The sequence below is a fragment of the Leucoraja erinacea genome, chromosome 25 (genome assembly GCF_028641065.1).
Source record: "Leucoraja erinacea ecotype New England chromosome 25, Leri_hhj_1, whole genome shotgun sequence".
Lineage (NCBI taxonomy): Eukaryota > Metazoa > Chordata > Chondrichthyes > Rajiformes > Rajidae > Leucoraja > Leucoraja erinaceus.
The window spans coordinates 20,285,139-20,304,954 of NC_073401.1; the positions used below are offsets into that span (position 1 = coordinate 20,285,139).

Here is a 19,816-nt window from a genome sequence, read left to right on the forward strand (position 1 = left end):
CACGTTTAACATTGAGTTGTCTGCCAGTTGGCCAATCACGCGTTTTGTTTCAGGCTAGCACACAAAATGGCTAAGGGGACTTCACAGATGCCTATTTTACTGGAGATTCCGATTTGTTGTCTGTGCAATAAATGTCGTGGAAACTTGCAGCAGGTAATTGTATTTAGTGGGAAAAGCATTAAAAAGGCTGAAGAAAGTGCTGCGAAGTGGATTAAAGTGCAAGAAAGCCTTGAAAACAAAGTCCCTGCTGAGGTCCTGGAACACAAAGATTTAGACAGCCAGGGACCAACTCTAACTAAAAGGTAAGATCTAAAGTCTGAATTTATGAAAAACTACCTGTATGGAGTTTAATTAATTTAATTGCACCCTTTTATAATGTGAATAAATTCATTCATTCATTCACTTACTTCATTCATTCACTTACTTCATTCATTCATGAAATTAAGGGCCTAAACTATATGTATCCATAAGACAGTCAATTAAACATTGTCACTAATGCCAACCTGTTGTAGAGTAATAAGTCTTTAACAGCTAATCCCCCTGCCCGCCCGCGGAGATGATCTGCGGCTCCGCGTTCGCGAATCGGCCGCTTATTAATTGAGACCGTGGCTTCACTTTACCGCGAGTACCTATGTCCCGCGGTCGGAGCACTTTTTCCCGGTAAGTTTTCGCAGGCAGCTCCGAGGTTAGCTGTTAAAGACTTATTACTCTACAACAGGCTGGTATTAATGACAATGTTTAATTTACTAGTGTTTTGGATACATATAGTTTAGGCCCTCAATTTCATGAATGAATAAAGTAGGTGAATAAATGAAGTAAGTGAATGAATGAATGAATTTATTCACATTATAAAAGGGTGCAATTAAATTAATTAAACTCCATACAGATAGATTTTCATAAATTCAGACGTTAGATCTTACCTTTTAGTTAGAGTTGGTCCCTGGCTGTCTAAATCTTTGTGTTCCAGGACCTCAGCAGGGACTTTGCTTTCAAGGCTTTCTTGCACTTTAATCCACTTCGCAGCACTTTCTTCAGCCTTTTTAATGCTTTTCCCACTAAATACAATTACCTGCTGCAAGTTTCCACGACATTTATTCCACAGACAACAAATCGGAATCTCCAGTAAAACAGGCATCTGTGAAGCCCCCTTAGCCATTTTGTGTGCTAGCCTGAAGCAAAGCGCGTGATTGGCCAACTGCCAGACAAATCAATGTTAAACGTGCTTTGATTGGACTAAAAATTACCCGAAAATTTTCCGTTTTTTCTCTAATTCAATAAAAATGTGCAAGTCTTCTTCATATCGAGTTTCTGGGGTGATTTATATAATTTTTTTTACACAATATGTGAAAATTTCATGTAGTTTGGTGACTTGGGTCACGAAACTGCAGAATAAAGCTCCTCGGCCCACAGCCTAACCCCCTCTCACCTGTGTATGAAAGAACTGTAGATGCTGGTTTATATCGAAGGTAGACACAAAATGCTGAAGTAACTCAGCGGGACAGGCAGCATCTCTGGAGGAAAGGAATGGGTGACGTTTTGGTTTGATACCCTTTTTCATTCCTTCTCTCACCGGTGATCACCTGTGTTCGCCTATTACCTGCCACACTTCATCCTGCTCCCCTCTCTTCCAGCTTTGTCTTCCTCGCCCCCCTCCCACAATCAGTCCAAAAAAAAACTCCAACCCAAAATCTCACCAACATATATGTTCTCCAGAGATGCTGCCTGAACCGCTGAGTTACTTCAGCACTTTGTGCCTTCCTTATTTTGCTTATATGGGTAACATGCTGACACATTTGTAGTTAAACTAAATCTAAATTGAGAAAATTCCCCTTTGCATTTGGATATATACAAATAAAAGGACATATCTATGTCAATATGAAACATTGTCATCTTCATTTCCTTCTGTATATTTCCTGGTATGCAGCTTACAGGTAAATTAAAACATCCGATTAAAAAATATAAAAGAATAATCAAAATCAGAACCACTTAGCTAGCGTAGCACAATGATGTAAATATAATATACATTTGATACCACAACGTTACACTTCTAACAAATCCCCACAGTGAATTGTATTATTTTGTTGTGTACATTATATTTCTCCAAAAATGAAAACTGTGGAAAAGCAAACCAAAAATATGTTGGCATCAAAACCTAAATGGGTAAAGATACAGGTTAAAAACAGTTATTCTATATTCCCCTTTCATTTAGAAAACTGGGTGAGGGTTTTATAATCTGAGCCAATCGTACAGGAACCAACAAAGTCACAAGGACTAAGAAAGCAGGCATTTTAGGACATAGCAGACTGGCAACATGAAGCCTACAAGGAATGTGAAAAGACAAACATCTTTAACAACGAGTAAGGGAATGGAAGGAAGGGAGGTGAGAAAGGAGATGGAAGGAAAAGGAAACAAGCAAGGTACATAATGAGAATATCCGTGGTTACCACATAATAAGAGTTGAACCGGAGAAGTGTGATACTGAAGAAATTTGCCTTGGTTAATAATAGCGCATTCGCAGAAAAAGTGAAACTTGCATCTTGTGGTTGAGAAAATAAGAAATGCATATAACAGCAGAGTAAACAAATGGAAGTACCACATCAGAATGATCTTCAGGCTGCAGGACAGGAAAATTAACGACAAATGGAATATGTCCAGTATCACCAACAACAATGTTTGGCATCCCAATGCGAGAAGTGGATACAGAACACTGGAGTTGTGTTAACGGTGGTCGACAGTAAGCTTTTAAGAAGGTTCTTCAAGAACCTTTGAAGGAGGGAAGTACATTAACATTGTGAGGTGGGAGGCACAAGCAAGGGAGAGTTCAGAAAATGGAACCGTAAAAGAGCCAGAAACTCAAAACACACTGCATATAAAGCTGTAGATGTGGAAATTAGGTTTAGGAAATGTATTATTTGATAGTGCACTTATTGCACTAGGATCAAGAGCCGTGGAAACAAGTTATCAAGTGATAAGAATCAGAGTTAATCAGCACTGGATCAGATTCAGTGAAAATGCACAAGAAGCCCCAGAGATCATCATAAAGGAGTGGCCGAAGGTTTCGGCAGTGGTGGGGCACAGGCAGTTGAAAAAGCGAGTGGATTGACATAATCTATTTAAAGATGGAACTAAAAGAAGAGCATATATTCATGGCATTATGAGCTACAATGAATGGATAGCGATAAAAGAAAGACATTTATCTTCAAAAAGGAAGACATTTCATAGCTCCCAACACAAATAGCTGAAAGCACAAGCAAAGAACACCAATGCCACACAAAGGTCATTCCAATCATTGATTTGTGGAAAGCATCAGCTACCTTCTCCCAAAACAAAAAAAAACTTCATGGTCACCCATTTCCCTCTGAAATTACTGTGCATCAGCAAAAGTTCACCCTCTTAAGACTTTTCCCAGTAATCTTGTGGTTTCCAACATTCTGTTTTTCCCTTTTTGGTTCCTTCTATCACAAAAATGAACTCTTGTGCATCAATCAAACCATTACTATTGGCTGTACACTGGACTCCTCAACTCAATCTCAATCTTTGTGTGTAGCCTCATTATTGTATCTCAATATCCATCCAAGCACAAAAAAAAAGTTTCTTCATAAGTCTAATGACTGCCATATTTTTGCCTTTGACAAAATTGATGCAAGACTTGCACTTTCAATCCTCTAACCATAATCTTGAGCCTCAGTGAAACGTTGACAGAGCAAAATTTGTCCCTTATAAACTGTTTCCTTTTCATGCGAAATCCTTTCCATCTCTTAAAGATTAAAAAAAATGGCCACACCTATCTTCAGTATTGGTTCCTCAATCAGACAAGTCAGCACTGGCATTCCCTCCCCTCGCAATTACCATTACCTTTACTTATACCATTCCTTCCAAAGAGTAAAACATTTCAAAGTACTCACAGGTGCATTATCAAACGAAGGTGAAAACACATTTGTCTGATAATGCACCTGTGAAATACTTTGAAATGCTTTACTTTGTGTGACACTCTGTCAGATAAGGTGATGTTAGGAAATGATCAATGATATGCGTTTTAAGAAATGTCTTAAAAGGAGGCAAGAATAGGAAATGTGGAGGGTTCCAGGGAAAGTTATCCCCTTCAAAATCCAAGCATCTGATGGCTACTGGTTTAGTCAAGGACATTCAGAGTCCACAAGTGGAAGGGAATGTAGAATGTTTGGAAATTTGTGTGCAGATAAAAATGAAAGGAATGAGACATGGGAAGATTTGAAAACAAGGAAGACAATTTTAAAACCAAGTCTTTTCCAGATCAGAGAAAACTTAGGTCAGCAATCATGGGGGTGGTGTGTGAACTGGATCTGCTGCAAATTGGGATCCAGGCAGCGGAGATTTAAATTACCTCAGGTTCATGGAGAGTGCAACATCTGTGGTCTGAAATGAGAGTATTTGAAATAGTCAAATCCAAGGTATCAAATGCTTCACTGAGAGTTTCAGCAGCAAATGAGCTAGATTAGGGTCAGAGATGGACAGTAACAATGAATTGGAAGGAGATGGATAGATGATCTTCTTCTCTGAACAAAATTGGAGAGAATGATAATGGCTTGGTTCAGCTATTGACAATGGTCATGTCGCAGGATAGAAAGAGTACCAATAGCCAGAAATTGTGGCAAGGAAAACAAAGCCAATGGCTTCGCACTGCCCAGTAATTGACTGGAGTAACGTTGATGGTCATTAGCACATTTGTGCTATCTGGCCTGAAGGGCTCCAGGAGGTCAAGTTGAGGGTGGGAATGGAAATGCCATTGCAGAAGTGGTGTTACAGTGGCACAGTGTTAGAGCTGCTGCCTCACAGTGCCAGAGATCCGGGTTTTATCCTGACTCCGCATGCTCTTATGCGGAGTTTGTACATTTTCCATGTGACCACATGGGTTTCCTCTGGGTGCTCCGGTTTCTCCCCACATTCCAAAGACGTGCAGGTTTGTATGATGATTGGCGTCTATAAATCCTCTAGCGTCAGAGTGGACTCAGTGGGCTGAAGGGCTTGTTTTCACGCTGTATCTCTAAACTAAACAAATTAAGATAGTTCTTCAGCTGTAACTAGACCATCAACAACAGAATCACGTGAACTAATTTGTCCAAAAGAGACACACCTACTCAATGATTTTTCTGCTTCCAGCCTCCAACTTCATCTTTGAGATACTTAGCGAAATTGAATTTAGACAAAGCAAAATCCATACTTTATACTTTAGAGATACTGCACTGAAACAGGCCCTTTGGCCCACTGAGTCTGCGCCAACCAGCGTTCACCCCGTACACTGGCATTATCCTACACACTCGGAACAATTTTACAATTTTAGCGAAGCCAATTAAACTACAAACCTGTACATCTTTAGAGTGTGGGAGGAAACCAGAGCACCTGAAGAAAACCCATGAGGTCACAGGAAGAAAGTTCAAACTCCGTACAGACAGCATCCATAGTCAGGATCGAACCCGGGTCTCTGGCACCAGAAGGCAGCAACTCTACTGCTGCACCACTATGCCACCCTATACAATTCCCATACACAACTCCTTTGCCCAACAAAGCTAACAGAAGACTCTTAACTTCTGAGATGGCTCAGAATTCAATAATTGAATACTGAAGCACCATTGCCAATACCGTCACGTGTCATTGCAATTTTAGAATAACTGAAACGGTTACCCAGGAATTAAAATAAACCAGAGGAAAGAAAAAATCACTGCCATTCCCTTTGCTCCCCTTGCACGATTAGCAGTCGAGGAGTATACTTAAATGTGTTGAATCAACGACCAAATGATCAATGACTCAATAGAGTATGGAAAAGAAAAAGGTTCATCCAGTTTACAGAATGTGGATCTTGATTGGCAAGGTTAGCATTTATTGCACGCCCCCAAAGGTCTTGTGTAGATGATGATCTACCTTCTTGAACGGCTGCTGTCCTTTTAGTTAAGGTGCTCTCACAATTGTAGGGAAGAATTTTTCAGAATTTACTCTCAGCCACAATGAAGAAACGGTGATATTTTTCAAGTCAGGATGGTGCACAACCTGGAGGAAAACCTGCAGGTTCATATGTGCCTGCTCACAGTTTTGCAAAGTGCTGTCAGATAAACTTGGTTGAGTAACTGGAGTACATGTTATTGATGGTGCACATGGCAGCCACTCTGCACCAGCAGTGAATGATATAAATGTCAATGGAGTGTGGACTGATTTGTCCTGGATGGTATCAAGTTGTTTTCAGTGCTGTTGAAGCTGCAGGCACATGGACAAGTGAATAATACTCCATCTCACCCCTGATCTCTGCCTTGTAAATAATGGAAAGGCCTTGGGGTGTCAGGAAGTAGACCATTCACCACAGGCTACCCTGCATCTGACCTGCTTGGTTTACGTGGCTGGTCCAGTTGAGTTTTTGGTCAATGATAATCTTCCAGAATGTTGAGGATGAAGGATTTAATGATTGCAATGCCATTGAATAGCATGGGTAAGTGGAAATATTCTCTTTTTGAATGTTCATTGCTTGGCAATTATGGATTCTCAAATCAGCAATTATACGCAAAAGCTAACGAATAATGATAAAATAAAAGTTACTGGACCAGAAAAATAGCAAACACAAAGCATGCACGTGGCTAAGACAAATATTGCAGCATATACAATCTGCATCAATTCAAAAGGTGTTTGCAGGTATTACCATAAAACCACTTAATAGTAGTGGCCATCTGCCGCATTTTATGGAAGAACCATGTTTTGAGGCCCGAGCCAGAAATCTATAAGCAATAGCTAGTTATGACATCATTCAGTGTATGCTTATTCTGCTATAACAGTTCTGGCACTGAATGCAGCCAAACTGCACTTCATACAAATGCAAGCGTAGCAGCAAACACTTAGAAGCCATCAACAATCCAAGCAAGCACCGAAACAAATTCAAAGAAATCCAATTCCCATAATTTTAAAGAAGCTAGACAGCAGCCATATTGCCCATTTTCCTATACACCATCACCCAGTGTTGAGCATTTAACAGAATTCACCACTTATGATTGCCCAATTATTAATCACCTTCCGAGATTGTCATTAGCTATAACAAGAATAATACCATCAATTGAAGCCTGCTGATGGGGGATTTTACGTTTGACGTAATCGTGGTCAATCGGTGTGGCTGTGTAAGGTGGGGATGTCAGACCTGGACCTGAGGTAAGGTTTCCTTGACCTTGTACGGTTCCAACTGAAGAATGGGAGTCATCATCGTTTATACAGGACTTTTCCCTGAAGAAGACATAAGAGAATAAAAGAGACATTGTAATGTAGAACTCCGTAATAACCACGATTCATTCTCTAAATATTTTCTTGTTGTAAAAGGAATAGAAACGTTTGCCAGTGTGGAACAACACAGACACCTTTGTGAAACAGTAGCCATTACCTCGGGAGCAGGACGGAATCCGCAAGTTCACATATTTACCACAAGGTGTCACTGACGTGCTGCGCAGTACAACCACTGACCTGGGGTTTTACTAGCAACTCCTCGCGGGGTTTACCAGTGCAATTATCAGGTGTTTGGGCCCCCAATGTACTTACGGGAGTGTTGACATTACCAGCCGCTGACTGTATCTCACTGTGGTTCAGTGGCTCACTGAGTGCAATATTGGAATGAAATTGAAGTCTATATAGAGTCTATATAGTCTGAAGAAGGGTCTCGACCCGAAACGTCACACATTCCTTCTCTCCAGAGATGCTGTCTGCCCCACTGAGTTACTCCAGCATTTTGTGTCTATATTGGAATGATCTTTCCATTTCTACTGCCCGACCTGCTGAGTATTTCCAATATTTTCCATTTATTTCAGATTTCTGCATTTTTAAAAATTATTTTATTTAATGTAGATAGATCATGGATTTAAATGTTTGCCAGAGCAATAGCGTAGCCCTGACCGCATGCGTTATTCTTCTTCTAAATATCGGGTGCACATAGCAGAACTGTAAAAAACTTTTGATTCTTACATAACATTTAGTTTAAAGGCTACTTCAACCTATTAAAGCTTAGGGTTTCAAGTTTAGCTAGAAAGAGACTGTTCATCTGTGATGAAAAGTTTGGGAAATGTCCCTTGCCCTTTGGGAAGCACTGTAAGCTCCAATAATAGTGCAGTGGGAGGAAGCTGCAGAAAAGATGTGAAATAACTGCAGCAGGTATATAGACAAATAACATTTAATGGCAAAAGGAAATTATATAGTATCCATAGGACAGGACCCCTCAGGTTTCAATGTGGGTCAATATCACCGTTGAAAAGCCAATATCACAGCAAGAAAGCTATTCTGAGAATAGATACTCCAAAAAAACAACACTGGATCAGTTTAACATTAAATTTATTTCAACTTGAACAATAAATTCTAAGACAAGTTAGAAATGATGCTTCCTCTTACAAGTATGATACTCACACACCTCACATACACCCAAAGGTGCTGAAAAATCAAAAAACACAAGTTCATTTGGCATACCACACAATGAATGTAATGCACATTGCATAACATAGCCAAAAATCATTTAAGATTCAAATTTACTGTGAACCCTCGTTTTAACAGAGCCCTTTATAACAGATTTCAGTGATAGCAGATGTATCTGTTTACGCTGACTTTCTGGCTGCTTACAGCCCTGGCTTCCGACACCACCCCGGCTCGTAAAGTGCACCAGCAAGCCCTTCTTCATCCACCACACCGTCCAGTTGGTGTAGCTTTTACTGCGGCTCATGTTGTAGGCTCTGGGCACCACTCTTTCTTCTGCTGCCACCACCGACAGAACATGTTCGGTTACCGTGGAGATCCCTCCCCTCGATAGCTGCCGCTTCTTCCCGTTGGCCGTCACTTTGACTGATCCCGACTCTATCATCACCTCATCCTCTTTCTCCCATCACTCTGTCCACTCATCCTCTCCACCCTCCTCACCGCCACCTCTTTCTCCTTCTCCTCCGGAGTCGCCAACATATTCCACCTTGGCAAATGTCAGCAACTGCGGGGGAGAAGGAGGAAGCGGTGGAGCAGACGAAGTAACGGCCGACCAGAAGAAGTGGCAGCAGTGCGAGAGGAGGGAGCCTAACGAAGACCGAGCGCATCTTGTCTTTGCCCCCTGCAGCTGGGGCTCTGGAACTCCACTCCAGCAGATCCATTCCCAAAGGCGACATCCGAGGCCGACTTTGCGGGCCAGTATCTTGTCCCCCGGCGGCCTAGACGGACAATTCCAGTACCATTCGACTACTCTCGGAGGTCCACATCAGAAGGCAGGGGTGCCCACCCTACCATATTTTCAGCAAATTTGGCAAATCTCGGGTCAACGGTAGTCAGCCCCATAGGTCCTGCCGGGAAAGCAGCACCTCGGGCGGCTGCTGATCCGTTCCTCATTAGGACTTCAAAGGGCAACCCATTAACCGGCGCCCTGGCTAGCTGACCTCGTTAACCTGGCTGCCCATGCAAGAAATGCAAGGTTCACTGTAAATTTAATTTACATTTAATATTTGTTTTATTTAAGTTTCTAGCAGTCCATGGAGCTTTAGAGACAAGGGAGGGATATAGATAGATAGATAGATCCTTTATTGTCATTCAGACCTTTCGGTCTGAACGAAACTATGTTGCCTGCAGTCATACACAGAATCAATAATAACAAAACATACAATAAACACCAATTAAACATCCACCACAGTGAGTTCACCAAGCACATCCTCACTGTGATGGAGGCAAAGTCTTAGTTTCCATCTCTTCCCTCCTTGTTCTCCCTCTGCGCTGAGGCGGTCGATCCAGGCCGGAGATGCCGCTCTCCAGTCCAGCGGACCTCCGTGGTGATGTCGCCGCTGCCGATAGCCGGAACGCCATCCCCGCTCCGAGACGGCCCGCCACAGCATCAGCTCCGGGCTGCCGCCCCAGCTCCAGGTCGCCGCCCCTGCTCCAGGTCCCGCAGTCTCCGCACCGGGCCGCTGCCCCAGCTCCAGGCCGATGCCCCAGCTCCAGGTCCCGCAGTCTCCGCACCGGGCCGCTGCCGCAGCATATAATTAGTGCATCAGAGGTGTATTGTTGTTTCATTATTATGTGACCTCTGTTGGTTTGACAAAACGGATAATCCAACATTGCTCTGGTACCAAGGGTGCCGGAAAATCTGTGGTGAACCTGTAATTACTCACTAGGCCTGAATGAAGCAAGTTGTTTGAGAAACACCCCACAGTCCCACAAGATTTTCTTTGTGTGTCGCCCTCATCTAAGTCATAATTAAGAGGGCAACAATTGGTGCTAGGAGCAGGGTACCTGCACAGTACAATTAACATGTGGCTCCTAATTCAGTGAGAATAATAAAAGAACAAATCACAGGAAAATGAAGGAGTGGTCACTTTGTTTGGCAAGGTCAGTGTGAGAGGTGGGATGTTAGTGGGACACCTAACAACGTTCTCTCTCTCTCTCTCTCTCGCCTTACTTTGCTTTCTGTAATTTTGCCATCCTTCTTTTTAGTTTAATAATTGTTAGGTTTTAGTTTGCTGTGCAGTTTTGTCAAAAGCTTCCAATGTCAAAGTATTTTTCCGTCAGCTTCCAACTTCAAAGCATGTTTCTATCAAGGAACTGTGTTGTTCATTGTCTAACCCAGTGCTTCTTAAACTGGTGAATGGTTCACCCAAGGGCGAATGAAATTATTTTGGGTCGAATGAAGGGTGAATTACTTAATTTATTCAGATATTTATATATTTGTTTCTATACTTAAAAAAGGCATTGCCATTAAAGTGGTTAGTAAGCTCATTGTTTTTTATGGTAGTGGAGCTGGAAATTTGATGTTTTTTTCTCTCTACCTATGGTTTTCGAATTTCAAAGTAACAGGATATTTCCCAAATTTATGGCGATATAACCTTTTAGGGAAGACCAGACTAGCTGCTGGGATCATAAATTTATAGATGGCAACACTGGAGGATCGCTGTAGGTAACTTTACTTTGTGTAGCAATTTAGCTGCCAAAGTTGATATTTGGTGGTATTGTGAGCTTTCGTCAGGGAGAGCTAAAGAAAGTTATATTAGTTGGATACTAATATATTAAATCCATACTCCATGGTTTTTTGAGCTAGTATTCTCCCCAAAAAACTGCAGTAATCAAAGCCTGAAAGGGTAGGATGGGGCTGAAGCCCAGTGTTTAGACGTTGGAATGGTTTTTTATCATTCTAATAGAATGATTTTCCAACTCCAGTGGTAATTTTACTTCGGAGTCACGTGAGTGACTACGTGAAGAACCCACCCAGCGCGCAGGCGCGGCATTACGTCAGCAGTGCAACAGCGGCAGCAGCTGGAGCCAGGCTCTCCAGCTGCAGCATAAGGACAAGACCTCAGGTAAGTGCCTTTTTTGTTACAGAGTCGCTCCAGAGAGAATCATGGCCTCTCGCAAGCGACCAGCCAGGAGGACTGCCTGCCCAACTCCACCCGAGGACGGGTCCATAGCGGGACGGCAGCCTCTCGCAGCGGAGGAGCCTTTTCAACGCTCCCGCTCACCCGACACCGAGCCGCCCCCAGTGCTGCAGATTTCAACGCCCCGCACAGGGAGGAAGGCGACACATAAAACCGACCGGCCGGTGTCCTCCGATGAATCGGAGGAACGGGAACACTCTCCCCCACCGAAAAGGGGAGACGCTCGGATCAGCTGCATGAGGCAGCTCCTAGAGCGAATGATAAACGAGGAGATGCGGCATCTCCCAGGAGGACGGGCTTTGGCCTCCTCCTCTCCACACCCTTCTGTACCCTCTATGTTCGAGGGCAGTAAGGGAGGCCAGGACTGGGCTGGCCTATCCCAAGGGCAGGCGGAGGATACCGTCAGCATGCCGGGCGTGCCGGAAGAAGAGCTACTGGGTGTAGTGGGCCGATATGCGGTGCCCCCAACAACTGGGATGGTGTTGCCACCCAGAATGGCGGCCACCATAAACAGGCTGTCCAACAACCCGCTGCAGGACAAGGCTGTCCAGCAGGCCCTTGACAATTACATAGCGCCAGAAAATTGCGAGGCGCTGAGGGTCAAGACGGTCAATGGGCAGATCTGGAACCAGCTGGGGCAGCAAATCAGGGCTCAGGAAGTCAAAATGCAGCGAGTCCTGAAGCTCCACTCAGCAGCCGTCACCGCCTTTGCTCGGTCCGTTGGGGATGAAGACCTGACCATACCCCAGCAGGATGCCCTCGCACTGATGTGCAGCACCACCTATGAGCTAAATAACCTACGGCGGGACAACATCAGGCCTGCCCTCAACCCAACATATGCCGGCCTCTGTAAAGCTCCAGCGCCCGAATGACAGGCACTGCTATTTGGTGCGGATCTGGCCAAAAGGCTGAAGGAGTTGGAAGAGGCGGCAAAACCAGTAGGCCTCATGAGGGCAGGGCCAGGACCGAGCAGGGTGAAGACACCCAGTTGGCCGCACGCCTCGGCAGCCACCAGCAGATACCGAGCTGGTGAAAGCCTGGTGACCGCCTCCCACTACCCCCAGAGCTCTTTTTTAGAGCGGGGCCCAGGGCGGAGCCGTGGGAAGATGCGCCGCCCCACCGCAGCACCAACACGGACAACCTTGGGCTAGACCCACCGAAAACGACCCCACAAGTGAACATGGAGGTAGGTGGGTCTGGTTCCTGTCAACATACACAGACAAAGGGTGTAGTATTAACAGGGGGACGTTTGAGGTTCTTCAAGCATGTTTGGTGCTCCCTTACTAACAATAAGTTTATACTCAACAGTATTAGTGGATACAAAATTGAGTTCAAACCAGGCGTAGAACCGCCAGTTCAGCACATGCCCCAAAGGGTGTTCCTTCCCTCGGCAGTTGAGAAGGTAGAAGGACAAGCTGAACTTGATCGGCTCGTGGCTAAAGGCATCATAGAAATGACCACACACGAGCCGCAAGAATTTGTATCAAATATTTTTCTCAAAACCAAAAAAGATGGTGGATGTCGCATTATTATTGATCTGACGTCACTTAATCAGTCTGTTGAGTATCAACATTTCAAAATGGAGACATTTGTCACTGCCAGACAACTGATCTCCAAGGGATACTACATGGCAAGCATAGATATCAAAGATGCTTACTATTTGGTACCCATTCATAAAGATTACTTTAAATATCTGAAATTTATCTGGAGGGGCCAGCTATGGCAGTACCGAGCTTTGCCCAATGGTTTAACGACAGCTCCCAGACTATTTACGAAAATTCTTAAAGTGGCCATGAAGAAATTGAGAGAACTAAAACATTTAGTTGTGGCCTATCTGGACGATGTTCTCATATTAGGAAGAACACGGGAACAAGCTGTCGCAGGAGTGTTAGCCACTAAACAACTCCTTGAAACTTTGGGTTTTATCCTTCACCCAGATAAATCAATATTGGAGCCTACTACTAACATGGATTACCTAGGCTTCACTATTGACACGATTCACATGACTGTCACTCTGCCCAGAGACAAAACAGTTTCACTCATTGAAGCTTGTAGCCATTTAATTGCTACACCGCAACCTAGAATACGGCATGTAGCCAGAGTTATTGGCTCTATAGTAGCAGCATTTCCGGCTGCCCAACATGGGCCCTTGCATTATCAAAATCTACAAAGAGCAAGGACTCATGCATTACGCCTTCATAGGGGGCATTATGATCGCAAAATGGATTTACCCGCTGAAGCCAAATCAGAACTTCAGTGGTGGGTTGACAATATTTGGCACAGTCACAGTCCTATCGCCGTAACCAATCCTAACATAACCATTGCAACGGATGCCAGTGCTTTAGGCTGGGGAGCTACTAACTCCATAGACAGCACAGGTGGCAGATGGACTAACTCAGAGGCATCGCTACTACAATCACTGGGCATTAACTTTTTGGAAATGCTCGCCGCCTTTTATGGGCTAAAAGCATATGCATCTGATATGCGGCACGTGCATGTCAGAATCATGATCGACAACACTACGGCAGTATCTTATATCCAGCACATGGGTGGCATTAAATCAGTATCATGCGACAAATTAACTGCTATAATCTGGCAATGGTGTGTCGAGAGACATATTTGGCTATCAGCTGCCTATTTACCAGGCAAGCTAAATTTAGTGGCGGACACCAGGTCACGAAAATTCAACGACAACATCGAATGGATGTTGGACCCAAAATTATTTGCTAAAATTGTCAAGCAATATGGTACGCCAGATATAGATTTGTTTGCGTCTAGGTTAAATCACCAACTACCCATGTATGTGGCTTGGGAACCAGACCCAGAGGCAGCAGCGGTAGATGCCTTCACGCTGGATTGGGGAAATTTCTTTTTCTATGCTTTCCCTCCCTTCTGCCTCATCAGTCGGGTACTCCAGAAAATTCAGGCAGACTCAGCCTCTGGCATTCTGGTCGTGCCCGACTGGCCTACCCAACCATGGTTCCCAATGTTCCACGACATGGTGGTAGAGACACCAATGGTCCTTCAACACCACCCCCAATTATTGACTCACCCGGTAACTGGCATTAGCCATCCATGCCACCAAAAATTGAAACTCCTGGTTTCCAGATTTTGAACAGGCCTTACCGGGGATTGGGGTTATCAGACAGAACAATCACCACCATGTCGGCATCCCTGCGAGTTTCCACCAAGAAACAGTACCTGACCTTCATCAGGAAATGGGAACAGTACTGTCTGGACGCAGGGACATCCTACAAGACGGCTTCGATCTCGGATGTGCTGGAGTTCCTGGCCCACCTGCACCATGATCTCAAGATGAGCTACAGTGCCATCAATACGGCTCGGAGCGCACTATCCGCATACCTCATGCCGATAGAACAGCATAGTGTGGGATCCCACCCTCTGGTCATCAGACTCCTTAAGGGGATCTTTAATACCAAACCCCCTACACCTAGATACACCCACATGTGGGATGTGAGTGTAGTTCTGACACACCTTCGAGGTTGGCCTCCGGTGGGATCCCTGAGCCTGGAACAGTCCACTTATAAGACCCTCATGCTCATGGCGCTTGTCTCAGCTCAAAGGGTTCAGTCGCTCCATCAGCTAAATCTGAACTACATGGTGACCACCCCAGATACCATTACTTTCACCATGCCGGGGTTGGTAAAACAAAGTAGACCAGGTACATCAAACTCCCCGTTGATCTTCCGGGCTTACCCTCCAGAACCTAGGCTGTGTGTGGTGACCCACCTTCATCATTATCTAGACACAACCCAAACGCTTAGAGGGAGAGAGAAAGCCTTATGGGTTAGCCACAGAAAGCCTTTTGGACGGGTTACCAGCCAGACATTATCCAGATGGTTGAAACAGGTCCTCAGCATGGCAGGGATTAACACAAATGTTTTTAAATCCCATTCAACCAGGGCAGCGTCCACCTCAGCGGCGGATAGGATGCAGGTTCCCCTAGACCACATCCTCAGAGCAGCGGGATGGTCAAGGGAATCGACATTCCAACGATTTTACAGAAAACCGCTGATGGAACAGGACGTCTTTGCGGATACCATTTTAGAAACCGCAAAGTTATGATTTAAAGCCCATGGGAGCTACTTTTTGTTATAGTTAATAAACATTTCTTTTATAACTAAACAAACTTGTTGGTCTTTAGCTACCACTTCCTCCCTCGATGATCTTTCGGCAGTGAGTGATATAACTGTTACACGGTTTGAAATCACAGACCTTTGAAGTCTTCACGTAGTCACTCACGTGACTCCGAAGTAAAATAGTAAGATTAAACGAGTACTTACCAGTACGAAGTTTGATCTGTATTTTATGAGGAGTTACGATGAGGGATTACGTGCCCTCCGCTCCCACCCTCATTATATAGATCAAATTCGGACTAATGTCTCGTTGGTCTTTACTATCTTTACTTCAACTAGTGTCTATCTGTGATTCCACACCGCTGCTTGGAAGTATGCCGCGCCTGCGCGCTGGGTGGGTTCTTCACGTAATCCCTCATCGTAACTCCTCATAAAATACAGATCAAACTTCGTACTGGTAAGTACTCGTTTAATCTTACTATTAAACTTTTTTCTTTTCACTCCCAGTTTACTTTACATATTTTTAAGATGTTCAAAAAATTGAATAAAATAAACACTTACATGATTTAATTTATGTTTTTTGCTCATGTGACAAAATTAATTATATATAAAATTATACATAAGGGAGAATAAGATGAAAATTATCCAAAAAACAAGAACATTTAGTCAAGAGTGAATGAAATGTTGTGATGAAGACTCATGGGTGAATGGCACTGAAATTGTTTAAGAAGCACTGGTCTAACCCACCTCTCTTGCCCCAAGTCGCCGCTCTCTAACAAGGGGCAGTTACCACCTGCTCTTCCCTTTTCTCCCTTGTTAAATTGCTAATCGTACAGCATTGTGTGCATATCCTGCTGATAAGGAGAAATTCTGTGCAATGGTGCTGTCCTCATTTACAATTACTTTTGAATCATAGATGACAAAGCTATTCACAAATGTTTATTAGCCCAATATTTTACTACACAAAGGATTCACTTTCAAATAGTATGTAAAAGGGAAAGGTTTTAGTCTACTTCCAAAGAAAACCACACCGGAAGATAGTACATCTAATTGTAAAGGAATATCTTATCATTAAAGTCCTCTTTATTTAATGGCACTTACTTCTCATTGACTTTAAATGTATTCTTCTCTTCACCTCTGGCAAAAGGTCCGTGTGCTGCTTCTTTGATGTAGCTGAAGAGCATCTCGCAGTCCAGAGTTACTTCATCCTTCTCCAGTAGTTTGAGGATTGAGGCATGAAGTCTGAAGTAGACCTGAACATCATCATATAGTTATATGAACAGTTAATTCTGGCATTTTAAACTATCATTAATCTTCACAGATATTCTCATGTAGTGATATCCAGCAATAATTATTCAAGTATCTCATGGATTACATTGCATTAGTCACTTTTCTATTTCTAGAGGTGTAAAATCGTAAAAGTAAGGAATTTTATACGTTTATATTGCAAATCAGATCACGTCATAAAGTGACACCCATGTTATGATGAGACGTCTGGCCAGGACTGAGGGATGCAAGCAGTAACCCATCAATTCAAGCTGTTTGCAATGCTTGTATGTTTTACACTCAAAGTCTATTTACACCAGTTTCTCTCAGGGAAGAATTCTGAGTTTGGAAGAACATATATATTGCAAAAAAGATAACATGATTCGTTGTTACTTATTAGTAGATATGCCGTGTGTTGGAAGAATGAAGGCTACAGGTCAACCTCTCTAAAGAAAGTTGTATAAACGAGACACTGCAGTAATTCCACACGTGATTTATAGGATAAATGCCAAGTGTTAAAAATCTGGCTCCTCGTTATAAGGCCCACCTGGGAAAAAAGTTTCAAACTGGCTTTTAATCTGTAATAAAGACTGCAATTTATAACCAATAGACCACAAAAAAAAAGTTGACATTTGTAGTCTTTCCTTTGCTCTAAGCTTCAAATTAATACCAGTGTGGTTTCTTTTCAACAAAGTGGAATTGTTGAAATAGTAAAAGTGAGCAATCAATAATATAAAGGCAACAGAACAAAAGTAAAAAATCCTAAATCCTGAGAAAATACAAAGTGAAGCAGAAATGTGAGGTAATGAAATGGAACTAATACTTCTACCAGAAATCACTGTATTTGAATTTACCGAATTCTTGCATAATTAATGCTTTTAATATCCTTTCATACCATGCTTTACTCCATAATTTTTGATTGGTGATGTAACAAAAAATAAATACAGGCAAAGGTTTTCCCTGGGGTCTGAGCACCTAATGCTCGATTGTAACACAGATCTTGAATATCTTATAAGGTATACAAAAATGCTGGAGAAACTCAGCGGGCGCAGCGTTGAATATCTTATAGATAAGTTTATATTGAAAGAAATGGAAAAAAAAAATCCTACAATCGACAGCTAGCAAATATTAATTTGCTTATTTCTGCAGTTAAACCACATTCAGACTGTTTTACATCTAATGTTATCTTCCAAAAGCTCAAAGTTTTATATAGCGAATTAATTACTAGAAATCACATAATATACTCAAGCACTTTGATCCTAGTTTGCCTATTCTTGATTCAGTACCTCCAAAGCCTCCATTGCCAGTTCTGGTGGATTGTGGTAATGGATCTTCCGTGGGTAATGGGCTGCATCTTCATGTAGATTATGTGCTGCCTGACAAAACATAGCACTTGGGATTTAAAAAAAAGATACATTTACACAACACTATTAATTAACTCAGCAGTTCTCTATTGAAATAAAATGAAACCCGTTTGAAAGTGTAATCTTGTTTTTTTGGCATCAAATTTTGACATAGCTAGGCTTTACTGAAGAAGCAATCAATAATATTTGACAAGTGTTAACTGAAGAATGGACATCCAGGACATCCGAGAGATGTCACCAACACTTATTTGTCTCATGCTAATAGGATGTTGCCAGGACTAGAGGGTCTGGGCTATAGGCAGAAGTGGCTGGGACTCTATTCCTTGGAGCGCAGGAAGATATGGGTGATCTTATAGAGGTGAATAAGATCATGAGAGGAATAGATCGGGTAGATGCACGGAGTCTCTTGCCCAGACTATGCGAGTCGAGGATCAGAGGACAGGTTTAAGGTGAATGGGGTAAAGATTTTATAGGAATCTGAGGGGTAACTTTTTCACACAAAGGGTAGTGGATGTACAGAACAAGCAGCCAGAGGAGGTAGTTGAGGCAGGGACTATGCCAACATTTAGGAAGCAGTTCGACAAGTACATGGATAGAACAAATTTGGAGGGATGTGGACCAAATGCTGGCAGATTGGACTAGTGCAGCTGGTACATGTTGACCGGTGTGGGTAGGTTGGGCTGAATGGCCTATTTCCACACTGTATCACTCTAATAGATTTTTAAGAATGCACAAAGGCAAAATTAACCTTTGTTTAACATTTTATCTGAATACGTCTTTGACAGCACAGCAAGATTTCATTGCTACACTGGATTTCAGACTCTGGAACTGTTGCTCTATAAAGCTGAGAACTATATAGTGCATTCTGTATCTTTTCTTTTCCTCTACCTATTGCACTAGAGTTTGGCTAGATTCTATCTAGGTACAGCATAACTGATTTGATTAGATCACATGCAAAACAAAGCTTTCACTATAACCCAATACATGTGGTGATAATAATAAGCAAACATAAAGAATGGCAGCTTAAATTATTTGATCAAGCTTCTGACACCACGTTTGAACTTGTAATTGATAGAAGAAGATAGTGTGATAGATGTTCAAACTTTGTACCTGGTTTTGATTAGAAGGAAAAAACCCACAAGTTACCGTAAACTGTTTCGCACAACCATTGAGGATTTGTGGCTAAATAAAAATTGGTAAAGGTTCAATAAAATCTTAGAAAAAGAGAAAAGGGTGGCAAAGTAGCACAGTGGTAGAGTTGCTGCCTTACAGCACCGGAGATCCAGGTTCAATCCTGACTACGTGTCCTGTCTGTATTGCATTTGCACGTTCTCACTGTGACTGCTTGGCTTTCTCTGCATCTCCGGTCGACTCCCACATTCCAAACCAACCTCCCCCCCCCCCCCCCCCCCCCCCCCCCCCCCCCATTACCACCAGTCTGAAGAAGGGTCCCGATCTGAAACATCACTTCTCCATGTTCTCCAGAGATGTTGCCTGACCTGCTGTTACTCCAGTACTTTGTGTCTTTCTTTGTTAAATGGTAGACTGTGCCTCTGCACAGGTAGAGTATGAACCTATGCTCAAGATTATATAATGTTTTCAAAACACTTTTTATGACACAAGAGAACAATTTCAATATATATTTATGTGTGTGTGTGTGTGTGTGTGTGTGTGTGTGTGTGTGTGTGTGTGTGTGTGTGTG

The 19,816-nt window shown here is 42.9% G+C and overlaps 1 protein-coding gene across 3 annotated transcripts in view; it reads right to left on the reverse strand.

The window, feature by feature from the left end:
• cabin1 (calcineurin binding protein 1) overlaps positions 1-19,816 on the reverse strand; it is a 218,712-nt gene that overhangs the window by 143,653 nt on the left and 55,243 nt on the right. For 2 of the 3 annotated variants that reach the window (XM_055655959.1, XM_055655957.1), the window contains exons 24-26: positions 18,037-18,126; positions 16,586-16,737; positions 7,067-7,236 (exon numbers count right to left, since the gene is read on the reverse strand). In XM_055655959.1, the coding sequence (XP_055511934.1) occupies positions 7,067-7,236; positions 16,586-16,737; positions 18,037-18,126 (412 nt within the window). The remainder of the gene's footprint in view (positions 1-7,066; positions 7,237-16,585; positions 16,738-18,036; positions 18,127-19,816) is intronic. The other variant, XM_055655960.1, reaches the window with a different exon arrangement.